Source organism: Microcaecilia unicolor, chromosome 6, assembly GCF_901765095.1.
Source record: "Microcaecilia unicolor chromosome 6, aMicUni1.1, whole genome shotgun sequence".
Taxonomy (NCBI): Eukaryota; Metazoa; Chordata; class Amphibia; order Gymnophiona; family Siphonopidae; genus Microcaecilia; species Microcaecilia unicolor.
Genome location: NC_044036.1, coordinates 218,295,367 through 218,310,935, shown reverse-complemented (window position 1 = coordinate 218,310,935; position 15,569 = coordinate 218,295,367). Strand labels below are relative to the sequence as shown.

Below are 15,569 nucleotides of genomic sequence, written 5' to 3'. Positions count from 1 at the left end.
GGGGGTGGAGGGGGGAGGGTTGGCGACCTCCGGGGAGGGGGGTGGAGAGTTGAGCGGCAGCAGGGCCTCGTGCTACTATCGTGCGGTTGGTCAGTGCTGCGGCTGACGTACCCGGAACTACGTGACGTCAATTCAGGAGATGGAGCCTTACAGAGCGCATGAATGCTTCAAGGCTTGAAGGCTTCACTTTCTCGGCTTCAGAACGTTGGAGGTGTGTTTTATTATATAGGATGTATTGCAGTTAATGTGTATGTAGTAATAGAATCTGCAATTTAAATAACGAGATCTCATTTAGGTAAAGTTAGTTATTGGCACAATCCTAGAGAAGTATGAGAAGATACTTGAATACCTGAATATGTATACCCTAGAGGAAAGAAGGGATAGTGGAGATATGATAGACATTTAAATACTTGAATGGTATTAATCTAGAAACAAGCCTTTTCCAGAGATGGAGAAATGATAAAACTAGAGGATATAATTTGAGGTTACAGGGTGGCAGATTTAGGAGTAACATCAGGAAATAGTTTTTCACTGAGAAGGTGGTGGATACCTGGAATGCCCTCCCAGTGGAGGTGGTGGAAACAAACGGTAATGGAATTCAAAAGTACATAGGACAGACACAAAGGATCTCTAAATAGAAATAGAATAGTATCAGTACAAAACTTTAACACATTTAAATGGCAGCTTCAGCACTGGAGAAGTGAAGCCAATGCTGGATGGACTTCTATGGTCTGTGTCCCATATATATATGGCAAGACAGATCAGGATGGCCTGGAGTGGGCTTTGATGGCAACTCCAGCAGTGGGGATGTGAGGCCAATGCCAGATGGACTTCTACAGCCTATGTCCCATATATGGTAGGACAAATCAGGATGGGCTGGAGTGGGTTTTGACACCAGCTCCTATATCTGGGAAGTAAGGCCAGTGCAGGGCAGACTTTTTTTATGGTCTGAGTCTTGAAAATGGCATGGCAAAGATAGATGAGGAGCAAGTATGCGTATTTTATACCACATTCATATCGTAAGTGCAGGTCTTGTATATCTCTCTAGGGGAGGGGAAGACTTCGTATAGTGGAACTTAGGCAGTAAAATTTGTAACAGTACTACTGGATTGTTGGTTCAATAATGCTTTGATAATGAATGGGACTCTGGTTATTCCCAAATATTTGTCTGTAGGTCCATTTCAACTAGTGGTACAGTCTCTGATTCTTAGGAAGCTTGATTATGGTGACATTATCTATTTGGGTTAACCAAAATATCTGTTGAGAAAAATTCAAACAGTCCAAAATGTGGCTTTACACCTAATATTCTCCCTTAAGAAAACAGAATAACTGTCTACTTTGTTAAGCTTCACTGGTTAACTGTTGAGGCCAGGATACTTTTTAAGCTGGGTTGCTTGTTATGGAAAATTGCATTTTGACAAGTTCCATTATATATGATTTCTGTGCATTACTCATTGGCCAGTTATTTATATAATTTTCAAAAGTTGGCGTTATTTGATTTCCCGAGTCCCTGAGGTATTACTTCAAAGAAAATTATCTGTTTGCCTTTCAAGCTGCTAAATTTTGGAAATTTATACTGGTTAATTTACAACTTATTACTAACTATATTATATTTAAGAAAGGCTTAAAGACATGGTTTCAGATATACGTGACTAATGATTGCAGTTACCTTTATTATCTATTTTTCTCTTATGATACTGTTTAGGTTCAAGTACATCTTGTAATCATACTATGTAATTTCCTAGACTATTGTGTTCTAGGATCTTTCTGCAATCCGCTATGAACTGTTTATATGGGAATGGCGGGCTATAAGTAAAATAACTGTAACTGTAGGTCTGTTGGGGGCTTGGAGGGAGGAAGCAAGTTGATGTAGCATTTTGTTGTATAGTTTTAAGAATTTGATTAAAGTGTTAATAAAGTTTTTATACATTGTGGTGTTAATGTGGTAATGCATATCATTAAGGATATCCTATTTGTGTCTCTTGAAGACCATTTCATTTATCACACTTATTTACCACCTAGCTACATTTCTAAGTGGTATGTAACAGTGAGTACCACTGTCATTCTTCTAGATATGGAATGACCTCTGTAGTGTAGGATTTACTGAGGGTATGGATAACAGGGTCCTACTTTGTGCAGCACAAGCATTGCACTCAGCACCACCACCTGACACTCCAACGGGGCTTGTAGTTCTTGTGTAGCTTTTCTTTGGTCGTGTAAGCCCTCTCCCATGTCCATACTTCTTGTCCCATGGATGCTGGTGTATGATATTTTTGAGGCTTGAAAAGGTTGGGAAACACTGCTAGTTCTAGGTAATTTTGTGAAATACAACTTTCTGAATACAGCTTTTCTGTCAAGATTTTGGGCCAAAATCACTTTTTATTGTTATTTTCTGAGTTTCTACAAGGAAAGAATTGCAAATGTTTAGGAAATTTATTACTATTGGGGCAGTCTCTCCAGCTGGGTTAATTTTGCATAACATAGCTTAACATTAACTAATCTCATTCCTAAAGTGGTGTCAACATTCCCGTGCAGTTTGTTATTGTTAACTCTTTTCTGGTCACTTTTGCTTGTTCCTAAAATGTGGTTGTTTCTCTAGCCAGCCCTTCGATCTGACTCTTCAGAGATGTTCCAAGAAGCGGAGATGAAGCGGGCTTTGGAAGTGTTGCGGCACTATGACTTGCATTCTATTATAGAAGAATGGTTTGCAGAGGTGTTGCAGACAGATCTGCAAGGAAGCATTGCCCCCGAGTTTTGGAACTGCATCACACAGTATGAAAACACAGTGGAAGAGCAGCAGTACACCCTTCTGCTTCTGGATGCCTTCCGTCTGCTTAAGCGTCGATTGGATCCTTATCTGAACAGTCTTGACATCTTAGAGAGGTGGACAGCCATGGGTCTGCTTCTAGGGTGTGGATCTCAAGGCCTTCGAGAGAAAGTTTATACTATGTTTAAAGCAATCCTGTTCTTCTCTACCGCAAAGACCTTTCAGGACATGATCCAACAATTTTACTGTCGCTCCTTTAAGATCTACATGAGGCAGAGACGGAAGGGAAAGAATACTGTAGCTGAGGGTATGAATGAAAATGAATGGGATAGCGATGCAGAGGATGGAGCAACTGAGGAGTCTGAGTGCTCTGGTTGTGAAAGTACCAAGGGAGAGTGCTGGTGCCATTCAGCCATGGAGCAGTTTCAGCAGCTGAGTGAGATTTTGTAAGTATGCAGGCTGTGTCACAAAATTTGAAGACTGTTTGATTTATTTTGCTCACACCTTTTTCATTAGTAACTCAAGATGACTTACATTCAGGTACAATAGGTATTTCCCTGTCCCCAGAGTGCTTACAATCTAAGGGGCCCTTTTACTAAAGCTTAGCACGTACGAATGGAATTAGCGCACGCTGGGGCCCTTTTACAAAGGTGTGCCAAAAAGTGGCCTGTGTTAGTGTGGGCGCGTGTATTGGACGTGCGCTGGACCATTTCTCCACCCCATCTGGGGGGGGGGGGGGGGGGGCTGGGAAATGGACGTGCGGCAGAATTAAAACCAGTGCACGTCTATTTACGGCCTGAGCCCTTAATGCCACCCATTGACTTAGCAGTAAGGGTTCACACGTTACCCGCGCGATAACCGTCCAGCGCATTCCAATTTCTGATTACTGCCAGGAACGCCCCTGCGCTGGAAAATTTTTTCTATTGCATGTTTTGGGCATGTGCCAGAATTACCGCCAGGCACACACGCTAGCCAGGCGGTAATGCCGATTTAACGCACGCTGGATGAGCATAGGCCCTTACACATCTTTGTAAGGGTCCCGCTAAATGCTAAGAAGCCCATAGGTATAAAACAAGCTTCTTAACATTTAGTGCATGCTACTTCTGTTAGCATATTCTAAGCTTTAATGAAAGGTCCCTTAGTTTGTAGCTGAGGCGCATTGGAGGGCTAAATGACTTGCCCAAGATTACAAAGAGTAACTGTGGGATTTGAATCCTGGCCATAAAGTCAGAAGGACAGAAATATAGAAACTTATAGGAACCAGTAGATCTCCAAGTCAGAGTAAAGGAAGGTTGTATTTATTTATTTATTTATTTATTTGTTTTAATATAAGGTAGAGGTAAAGTCAGCAGAATGCAAGAATTCTATTGAGAAAGAGGGACAAACAGGGAAGAGAGCAGTTCAGAATTTATGAAACAATCCAAAACACAAATTTGAAAATATATAAATTCTAAATATCTTAGCTTTGGGCTTGCACTGCTTTTCAGGATTTCCACCTCTCCAGGAAGTAGCCCCTCTCTTAAAGACACTCTTACTAGGCACCAGATACAATGGTAGTTCCTGGTGTTATTCTAGCTTCTTAATTGTATACACCACATGGAACCAAATTGATGGGGAATTGTGCTATGCAAGAACTTTTATTTTTCCCAGTAACTTGACCTAATTTGAAAATATGTAAAAAGATCTTGTCCTCTGATTTCATCTCCCTGGGCGATCTCATCTTCTGATTTTTAACTTTAAAGTTTTTATTGCATTTTGTCATATATTTACATTCATAACATTTAACCTTGAATAAACATCAATTTTATGGCTATCTCTCAAGTTTACCTCTACATACAAACTGATTAACTATTTCAAATTACTTCTTTTCCGTTTAGTTACATTTACAACCATCAACCCATAACATATCCCGTTCTTCTTATCTTTGTCTTTTAACTTTATTGCAACAGGTAAACTTTCCCTTAATTGCTGAATTTCTCCCCATGTTCAACTCAGTAATCCCCCCCTGATTCCCTAGTACCCTTCCTCCGTCTTTAATGCCCCCTATGTGTTCCCCCCATTAGTCATGCAAATGTTTTTTACTAATATATGGTTGTCCCCCCCCTTCCCTTCCCCTTCTCCCTCTAAATGTTAACCCCTACTCCCCCCTCCCCCTTCCCTGGAATGCGCGTCCAACCCTTTTAGAGTTGCTCTATCATGTGTTGTACTCTTGTCCATCCCTTCTTGTGTTTGAGTTCACCCTCCCTTCTATAGACCGTCAGCCGCTCCATGTACCACAATTGTCGTACTTTAACCTTCCAATCCGCTATATCTGGGGGGTCCACTGACTTCCAGCAGCGCGCAGTAAGACACTTAACCGCTGCCAGTCCCCAGCGCAGCATTTTGCTCTCTTCCCACACCTCTCGTTCATTGTACATTCCCAGTAAGCATGCCTGCGGACTATACACCATGGAGGTCCCCATAATCCGGACTAGTACTTTCATCACTGCTTGCCAGAATGGTACCACCCCCGGGCAAGTCCACCACACATGAAGAAATGTGCCTATCTGTGTCTTGCATCTCCAACACCCGTCTGATGTCCCTGGATACATTTTTTTCAACCTCTCTGGTGTGTAGTACCACCGTGTAAGGACTTTATAGGCATTTTCTTGTATCAATACATATACTGAGGCTTTCTGTACTTCCCCACATATGTGTTCCCATTCCCGCTCTGTAAAGTGGTAGTGTAGGTCTCTCTCCCACGCTCCCTGGAATGGGTATGCCCGCTCTTCCTCTCCCTGGAGGTAGCGATACACCACCGACATGGACTTTGGAACCTTTCCCAACAGTACCCACAGGTTTTCCAAACATTCTCTGTCCCGTGGTATTCCCCCCCCCCCCCCCCCCCCCCCGTTTCCCCATGAAATGTGTTAATTGTGTATACGCAAATCTGTCTCCCTCAGAAATCCCGTACCTGTCGCTCATTTCCTCAAAGGTCCACAACCCACTCCCATGCATCCCATCTCTAAATCTCTCCACACCCCTCTGCTCCCATCTAGCAAATGTGGCATTCTCCCTGCCCGCTATGAATTTGGGTTCCCACCTGATGTGAGCCATTGATGACACCTCTGCTAGTTGCCCCCTTCGTCTCCTCATCGTTCCCCACATCTCCAGCAGATGTCGTAGATACGGATTGCACTGCCGTCTATGCCCTTTCCCCAAATTCTCGGAAGTCCACAACAATGACTTCAACTTCCTTTGTGGCCAGTAAGCTTGTTCCACTTGGATAGCAGGTTTCTCTGTTCCCCGTTCCCAATCCAAAATCATCTTCAATTGGGATCCCCAATAATACCACTCCAGATTAGGGACCGCTCTCCCCCCTCTCTCCTTTCCCCCCCACAATACCCTTTGTGCCAGCTGCGGTCTCTTATTACCCCATATGAATTTCAGTATGGTGCTCTGCAATCTCTTTAAAAATGGTTTCGGCACCACCACTGGCAATGTCTGGAAGAGGAACAGTAAGCGCGGCAGCATGTTCATTTTAATCACAGCCATCCTCCCGCACCATGACAGCCATTTGTTTTTCCATCTTAACATATCATTTTGTATCTGCTCTTGCAAGCGTCCATAGTTAAGTGAGAATAACCTCTCTAGGTCTCCCGGTAGCTGAATCCCTAGATACCTAATTCTTTGTCTCGCCCATTTAAACTCAAACCGTTCTCTCACCTCTGCCTCCTCCTCCTCCCTTAAGGAAACTCCCAAAATCTCACTTTTGTCCCTATTTATCTTGAGCCCTGCATACTTCTCATACCCCTCAAATATCCCCAGGATAATCGGCAGTGTGTCTCCCGGATCTTTTACATAGAGTAGCATGTCATCGGCAAACAGCGCTATGCGGTGTTCCCGGTCACCGATCCTCATTCCCCTCACCCCCGGGTGGTCTCTAATCGCCACAGCCAACGGTTCCACATAAAGGGCAAAAAGAAGTGGGGACAGCGGACATCCCTGTCTGGTGCCTCTACCAATCAGGAAAAAGGGTGAGTACCCCCCATTGATATTCAGGCACGCTTTTGGGTTCTTGTACAGTGCCTCCACCCAAAGGCTGAAGTTCCCTCCCAGACCCATTCTCTGAAGTACCGCCCGCAGGAAACCCCAATTCACCCTATCGAAGGCCTTTTTGGCGTCATGTGACACAGAAGCATCCGCCCGCACAAGTGTTGCCACTACAAAATTCTTTTGCTCCACTACAGCATTGTGATGTTCCTGAAACTAAAATTGAAGCACAAGAAAAAGAAAAAACAAGGAAGAGGGAACAAAAAGAGGAGAAGGTACCCAAAGAGAAAAGACACTCACAAATCACTATACCCAAAACACATACTAGGAAATGTAGTTGGAAAGCAATGACCACAAATGCTTATAGTCTAAGCAATAAAATTTATGACCTTCAAGCCCTGATGTTGGAGACTGACTTGGACATAGTTGCAGTCACAGAGACATGGCTCAATGGTTCCCATGAATGGGATGTAAACATACCAGGCTATAATCTTTTTAGGAAGGATAGAGAGGGACGTAAAGGTGGAGGAGTAGCTCTGTATGTGAGAAATGATATCGCAGCAACTGAAATGACAGGGAAGTGGGGAAAGGAAGAAGCGATATGGATCACCTTAAAAAGAGAGGATAGAACCTTGGTCCACGTGGGTGTTGTCTACAGACCCCCGACACAATTGGAGGAACTGGATAAAGATCTGATCGCTGATATTCAAAAGTTGGGGAAGAAAAGAGAGGTGCTGTTGTTGGGAGATTTTAATCTGCTGGATGTAGATTTGAAGGTTCCTTCTGCGAAATCGGAAAGAAGTAGAGAGATTGTGGATGCTTTCCAAAGTGCTCTGCTCAGACAAATGGTGACGGAACCCACAAGGGAGGGAGCGACGCTGGATCTGGTGCTCACGAATGGGGATAGTGTGTCAAATGTCCGAGTGGCTGCGCACCTGGGAAGCAGTGACCATCAAACGGTTTGTTTTGATATAACGGCTCATGTGGTTAGCGGCCACTCTAAACTCAAAGTCCTGGACTTCAAGCGAACTGACTTTAACAAAATGGGGGAATACCTGAGGAAGGAGCTGATGGGCTGCGAGAATGCACAACACGTGGAAGGACAGTGGTCCAAGCTGAAAGAAGTAATAAACAGGGCCACAGACCTTTATGCAAGGAGAGTAAATAAAAGCAAGAGAAAAAGGAAACCGATATGGTTTTCAAAGCAAGTGGCTGAGAAAATAAAGGCTAAAGAGTTAGCATTCCAGAAATACAAAAAATCTCAAGTAGAGGAACACGGGGAGGAATACCTGATGAAACTGAAAGAAGCCAAGAGAGAGGTACGTCTGGCGAAGGCGCAAATGGAAGAACAAATGGCTAGAAATGTACGGAGGGGAGACAAAAACTTCTTCAGGTATATTAGTGAAAGGCGAAAGACTAAAAAGGGGATTGTGAGACTAAAAGATACAGCAAAACGCTATGTAAAAAATGATGAAGAAAAAGCCAATTTGCTAAATAGATACTTTTGTTCTGTTTTTACTGAAGAAAATCCTGGGGAAGGACCGAGAGGGACTGGCAAAAGTACACCTGAGAATGAAGTGGATAGAGCACCGTTCACGGAAGAGAGTGTGTATGAACAACTTGGAAAGCTAAAGGTGGACAAAGCCATGGGGCCGGACGGGATCCACCCCAGAATACTGAGGGAGCTCAGAGAGGTTCTGGCGGGTCTTCTTAAAGATTTGTTTAATAAATCCTTGGAGACGGGAGAGGTTCCGAGGGATTGGAGAACGGCGGAGGTGGTCCCTCTTCACAAAAGTGGTGATAGGGAAGAAGCTGGAAACTACAGGCCGGTAAGCCTCACTTCGGTTATTGGAAAAGTAATGGAAGCCATGCTGAAGGAAAGGATAGTGAATTTCCTGGAAGCCAATAAGTTGCAAGATCCGAGACAACATGATTTCACCAAAGGGAAATCGTGCCAAACGAATCTCATTGAATTCTTTGACTGGGTGACAGGAGAATTAAATCAAGGACATGCTATGGACGTCATCTACTTAGATTTCAGCAAGGCTTTTGACACGGTTCCCCACAGGAGGCTCTTGAATAAACTAGAAGGGCTGAAGATAGGACCCGAAGTGGTGAACTGGATTAGGAACTGGTTGACGGGCAGACGCCAGAGGGTGGTGGTAAATGGAGTTCGCTCGGAGGAGGGAAAGGTGAGTAGTGGAGTGCCTCAGGGATCGGTGCTGGGGCCCAGTCTGTTCAATATATTTGTGAGTGACATTGCCGAAGGGTTAGAAGGTAAAGTTTGCCTTTTTGCGGATGACACCAAGATTTGCAACAGAGTGGACACCCCGGAGGGAGTGGAAAGCATGAAAAAAGATCTGAAGAAGCTGGAAGAATGGTCTAAAGTTTGGCAATTAAAATCCTACATCAGGTGCAATGTTCTTCTGATATTGTCTCCTACTTGCCTCCCCGGTACGAAACCGGCTTGGTCTGAATTTATTAATGTAGGCAACAATCTGCCCAATCTGTTGGCCAGCACCTTTGCTATGATTTTAGCATCTACATTTAGCAATGAGATGGGTCTATATGACCCGCACTCCGTCGGGTCTTTCCCCGGTTTAGGTATGACAGTCGCTCCCGCCTCCATCATTGATCTCGGGAGCTCCCCTCCCTCCAGTACCCCATTACCCACCTTCACCAACAGGGGACTTACCAGACTCTCAAATTGTTTGTAAAACCGTGCCGTAAAGCCATCTAGCCCGGGGGCCTTACCATTGGGGAGTTTTGTAATGACCCCCATGATCTCCCCCTGTCTTATTGGTTCCTCTATCCTTTGGCGCTCCTCTTCATTCAGTCTCTGCAGATGGATCGAGTCCAGGTATCCAGCAGCAGCCTCAGGCGACTCTCCCTCCGGAGCTTTATACAAGTCCCTATAATAGCTTAGGAATCCCTTCTCTATGTCTGAGTCTGTATACAACCACCCTCCTTTACCGTCTTTGATTTTTTGTATCTTAGATTTTACCCGTTTTGCTCTCAGACATCTTGCCTTCATGGCGCTGGATTTATTAGCAAACTCGAAGAACTGCTGCCGGATTCTCGTTCTCATATATTCCACCTCTACCATCAGTTCTTGTTCCAACTCCCCCCTAATTTTCAGGAGCTCCTCCCACACCCGGGGAGATGGGTTTCTCTGAAGGGTTCTTTCAAGTTTGTTTAATCGTTGTCATAACTCCATCATCTTCTGTCCCCGCTCCCTCTTTTTCCTTGCTCCCCATTTAATCAATGTACCCCTTACCACTGCCTTCATTGCGTCCCACAGAATCCCATCCCCCACTTCCCCTGTATCATTTGTTCTCCAGTATTCCTGTATACTAGTCTTCACCTCCTCCCTCACCTGTTCCTCACCCAGGAGTGACTCGTTTAGTTTCCACCTAGTGTTCTTCCTGTAGCCCCATCCCTGTAATCTAACCCATATCATGGCATGATCAGATGTATGAATTGGCTCTATTTCTGTCTCCACTATCGTTGGTGCCCAGTTTCGGTGTACCCACAACCCATCTATCCTGGTATATGAGTTTGCTGCATGAGAATAGAACGTATATCCTCTTTGTGTGCCCCTTACCATCCTCCAGCTGTCCACCAGCTCCATATTGGCCAAGAATTTTCGAAGTGCCTTTCTCCCCGGCCTTGACTGATACCCCCCTCCTCCCGAGTGATCTAATCGCGCATCCGGTGCAATATTGAAATTGTTGGATTATTTGTAGTAAATAATTAGCAGATTTTAGTACACACAGCTTCAGCTTTAGAAATGTTAATTTCTTTCTTCATCTCTCTCTCATTCACCCCTGAATAATTCACTGCTGAGTCACTTTAAAGTTGAAGTAACAAAACATCTGTTTACTCACAGTTTGTAGTTTGATTATAATCAGACAGGCTTATATATACATATTACTATACATTTGTATTATCAGCTCTTTCCATGTGCTTAGATGGTAATGGATGCTCACACCACCATAGATCCTCTCAGGTTAGGAGAGATCATGAGCTCCATGTGCTCCATGTGCTGCATGTGCTGCATCTATCCCCCAACAGGAAGTTACATAGCTGTGTGACCTCTCTAAGTAATTCACATCAGAGGTCACAGAGTAATCACAGAGAAATAATAGGTGACAGGCAATGCATGTAAAATACAATTACATTCCAACAAACCCCTTCTCATGCATAACTGTCATGCAATTATTTATTCATACAAAGTCCAAGCTTTATACGCAGATTCACAAAATGTTCTCTGGGTAACGGTTTGGTCATGATGTCAGCTGTCATCTCACTGGTGTGACAATAGTGTAGACTGATGACCCCTTCTTTTGCCAACTCTCGCACGTTGTGGTATTTCGTTGCGATGTGCTTGGTGCGTGACTGAACCTTGTCATTCTGTGACAGTCGGATGCAGCTCTGATTATCTTCCATTATCTGGATTGGTCTCTTTTCAGCTATTCCAAAATCCAGCATAAGTTTTTCAATCCACATCAGTTCTCTGCACGCTTCCGATACGGCCACGTATTCAGCTTCTGTAGAAGACAAACTCACAATACTTTGTTTATGACTGGCCCATGAAATTTGTACATTTCCATACATAAACACATATCCACTTGTGGATTTATAATCAGAATGATCCCCTGCCCAATCTGAATCACAGTAACATATTAGTTTTGGATTACTATTGGCTGAAATCTTTAATTTACAATCAATGGTACCCTTTAAATACCTTACCATCCTTTTAACTGCAGTCCAATCTGATTTGGTAGGTGAGCTGACCCTTCTGCTCAAAATTCCTACTGCATTTGCTATATCAGCCCTGTATGTGGTAGTTAGATATAAAAGCTTACCTATGGCTGATCTATATTGGATGTTATCTGGTAAAGGTTCTCTTACTGTTTCATCCTTCAGAAAATCAGTGATCATGGGAGTGCTTACAACTTGGGCATCTTGCATACCTAAACTTTCAATAAGCTCATTTATTTTCTGCTTCTGGCTTAGAAGATAAGAACCATCATTTTGTTTCTCAATTTCTATACCAAGATAGTATGACACATTACCAAGTTCTTTTATCTCAACATTGTGGTTTAAACACTTTACAATGTCCTTGTACTCTTGCTCACTTTTGCTTGCAATGAGCAGATCATCAACAAAAGCTAAAATGTATGCATATTGTCCATTTGTGCACCTAGTGTACAAGCATTTATCTGCTTCACCTTGCTTAAATCCTAAATTTGTCAATATTTCATGCAATTTTTCATTCCAACATTTTGCACTTTGCTTTAATCCATAAAGACCTTTGTTTAATTTACACACTAGCTGTCTTTGTTTTGTATTTATGAAACCTGTTGGCTGTTCCATGTACAAGTCTTCAGTTATATCTCCGTGAAGAAATGCTGTTTTCACATCAATGTGGTTGACTTGCATGCCTTTTGAGACTGCAATGCTCAGAAGTGTTCTAATTGTCGTGTGTTTCACTACAGGTGCAAACACTTCATCAAAATCTTCTCCATATTTTTGAAGATATCCCTTTGCCACTAATCTGGCTTTATACCTTTCCACTTTTCCTTGTGCATTCCTTTTTAACTTGAATACCCATTTGCATCCTATAGCTTTCTTGCCAGGAGGTAATTTTGTAAGAATCCAAGTATTATTTTTATCCAATGCATCAATTTCTTCTTGTGCAGCTTTATGCCATTCAGCAGCTTCTTCTGCTGGCATTTTCTCAATCTCATCCCATGTTAAGGGCTCTTGAGCTTCTGCTGACTTTGTTAGGTAAGACAGTCTTGGGGGTGGAACACCTTTGTTTTCCCTGGATGAGCGTCTGACAACAGGTTGGTCTGACCTTTCCGCATCCTCAAAATCTGAGAGTTCTTCTCCAATTGATTCCCCTTCTCCAACTGTACTGTCTTCTTCAATGATCCTTTCTGTGTCTGTTTCCTCTGCCTGTTCCTCGTTAGATACAGATGAGTTGCTTTCAGACATCTGCCTTGGTATGGCATTTATATACACTGGCATGTCTATTATGGTTCTAGTTTCATATTCTGGATGATAAGGCTCATCTGGGATAATCCAGCCTTTATCAACCCTTTTGTTTTCATCAAAATATGTAACATGTCTTATGCCAACAATGCCAGTTTTCAGATTCAAAATTCTATATCCTTTGTGTCCTGGAGCATAGCCAACTAAAATGCCCCTTTCTGTTGTGGAATCCAGCTTATGCCTTCTTTGCTTTGGTACATGAGCATATGCTGTACTTCCAAATGTTCTTATGTGTGACAGGTTTGGCTTCCTACCCTGCCATGTCTCATGTGGTGTGCGCTCAGCGCCTTTAGTTGGCATTCTGTTTTGTAGGTACACTGCTGTGAGAATGGCTTCCCCCCATAGTCTTTTAGGGAGATTGCTATCTGACAGCATACATCTGGTCATTTCCACAAGTGACCTAAATTTTCTCTCTGCAACAGAATTTTGCTCTGGTGTATAAGCTACTGTTGTGATATGCTGAATGCCTTCTTGTTCTAGAAATGTGCGCATGCTTTGTGAAGTGAACTCACCACCATTGTCGGTCTGAAGAACCTTTGGTTTTCTTTCAAATTTATTGCTCACCATGGCTACGTATTTCTTCAGCATGTCTGTGACTTGACTTTTCTCTTTCAGCAAATAGGCCACACAGTATCTAGAGAAATCATCCAAGAATATTAGCACAAATCTGTTATTTCCCAATGATGGGATATTAAACGGTCCACATAAGTCACTGTGTATTAAGTCCAGCACTTTATTACTCCTATTTCCTGTGTATGCAGGAAATGAGGGTCTCACACCTTTTTGAGTAACACAGTCTATGCATTTCTCCATTTTACCAGCATTTGCACTTATCTGAATGCCTGTGGCTAGTTGCCTACTGTAAAGATCCTGGATCACCTTAGAATCACGATGTCCCAGGCGGCGGTGCCAGATTTCCAGACTACATTTACCATCATTCTTCCTTACTTGCGCCATATGTGAGGCTTCACCTGAAATGCTCAGTTTATAAACATCATTATGCATAAAAGCTTCAGCATACACTTCATCATTTTTAGAGATTGTGCACTTACTGTTTTCAAAATGAATCACAAATCCCTTCTTATCTAATGTAGATACACTAAGCATATTGCAAACTGCTTGGGGAATATACAAGACATCACTTACAGGAATTTCTTTAACTTCATTAGACACTTTGCATTTTAAGAATCCAATACCTTTTGCTTGGATCTTAGCAGTCCCTGCGTTTGCAGTTTTAAGAATACCTTCTTCTGGACACATTTCCTGAAAGAAATCCTTACAATTGGTTAAATGGCATGTGCTCCCCGAATCCAAAATCCAAGTACTTTCATTTGAATTATTATTTACCATAGTCAAAGATTTTTCTGCCATTAGAAAGCCCTTGTGTTTATCTTTGTCCTTCATACATTTCCTGGTTTGAAAATTCTTTAGTTCCATTGGCTTAGGTGAGTTAGAGGGAGTGTTTTGTGTTTCCTTACACCATTTAGATACATGTCCCTCCTTTCCACATGAGTAGCAAATCAGCTTGCCCTTGGGTGGAGTTTTCCCATAGCTCCGCCTTCCTCTGTTCTTTGCCAAGAAATTTGTTTCATTTCTCTCTGACTGACTTTGAGAACACATCTCCTCAGAATCATTTATTATGCATTCCTGCCTTAGTTTTGATGTTGTCTGTTCAAAAGATTGCCCTTCAATGGCCTCATTTACAGACCTAAAAACATCGAACTTCTTTGATAGTGAGGTAAAAAGAAATGCTCTTTTCAATGCATCACACATGGGAATTCCTGAAAGTTCTAACTTTTGAAATGAAGACATAAGATGCATAATGTGATCATTACATTTACTTTTATCCCTTAATTTGGTTTCATTCAACTCTGCCAGCCAAATTGGTTGCTGCTTTGCATATGTAGTTGCATACATAGTTCTCAGTTTATATAAAATGTCCTTTGGTGTATCTTTTCCCTCCACTAATATGGCTTGTTTCTCTGAGAGAGCTTCCAAAAGCATGCACTTCACATAATAGTTTGCATTGTCCCATTCAGCCATATTTTCAGCTGTTCTGTCTTGGTCTAAGCATATATTTAATCCTTTTGCTCGAAGGAGACATATGAATCTTAGTTCCCACTGCTGATAATTAAACTCATTTAATTTAGGCACCTTGAGAGAATAGAACAATGGTGAATTTCTTCCCTCAGCCATTTTCTTAGCCTTCTGTCTGCTGTGTGGGGGGGAGAGAGAGACAGACTGAATCTTTCCTTTAAAACTTAAGAGAAAAATGTGGCCTTTTTTTCTGCCTGGTAATATTTCTCTTCTTTTTCAATTCCTGGCCCTGGGCCCATAACCCTTTTGTTGGATTATTTGTAGTAAATAATTAGCAGATTTTAGTACACACAGCTTCAGCTTTAGAAATGTTAATTTCTTTCTTCATCTCTCTCTCATTCACCCCTGAATAATTCACTGCTGAGTCACTTTAAAGTTGAAGTAACAAAACATCTGTTTACTCACAGTTTGTAGTTTGATTATAATCAGACAGGCTTATATATACATATTACTATACATTTGTATTATCAGCTCTTTCCATGTGCTTAGATGGTAATGGATGCTCACACCACCATAGATCCTCTCAGGTTAGGAGAGATCATGAGCTCCATGTGCTCCATGTGCTGCATGTGCTGCATCTATCCCCCAACAGGAAGTTACATAGCTGTGTGAC

General features: G+C 42.5%; 1 protein-coding gene across 1 annotated transcript in view; it reads left to right on the top strand.

Moving 5' to 3' along the window:
* The window catches only part of ANAPC2 (anaphase promoting complex subunit 2), a 492,733-nt gene that overhangs the window by 96,047 nt on the left and 381,117 nt on the right, over positions 1-15,569 (top strand). Inside the window, exon 3 of the mRNA XM_030206193.1 lies at positions 2,600-3,213. Coding sequence (XP_030062053.1) covers positions 2,600-3,213 — 614 coding nt within the window. The remainder of the gene's footprint in view (positions 1-2,599; positions 3,214-15,569) is intronic.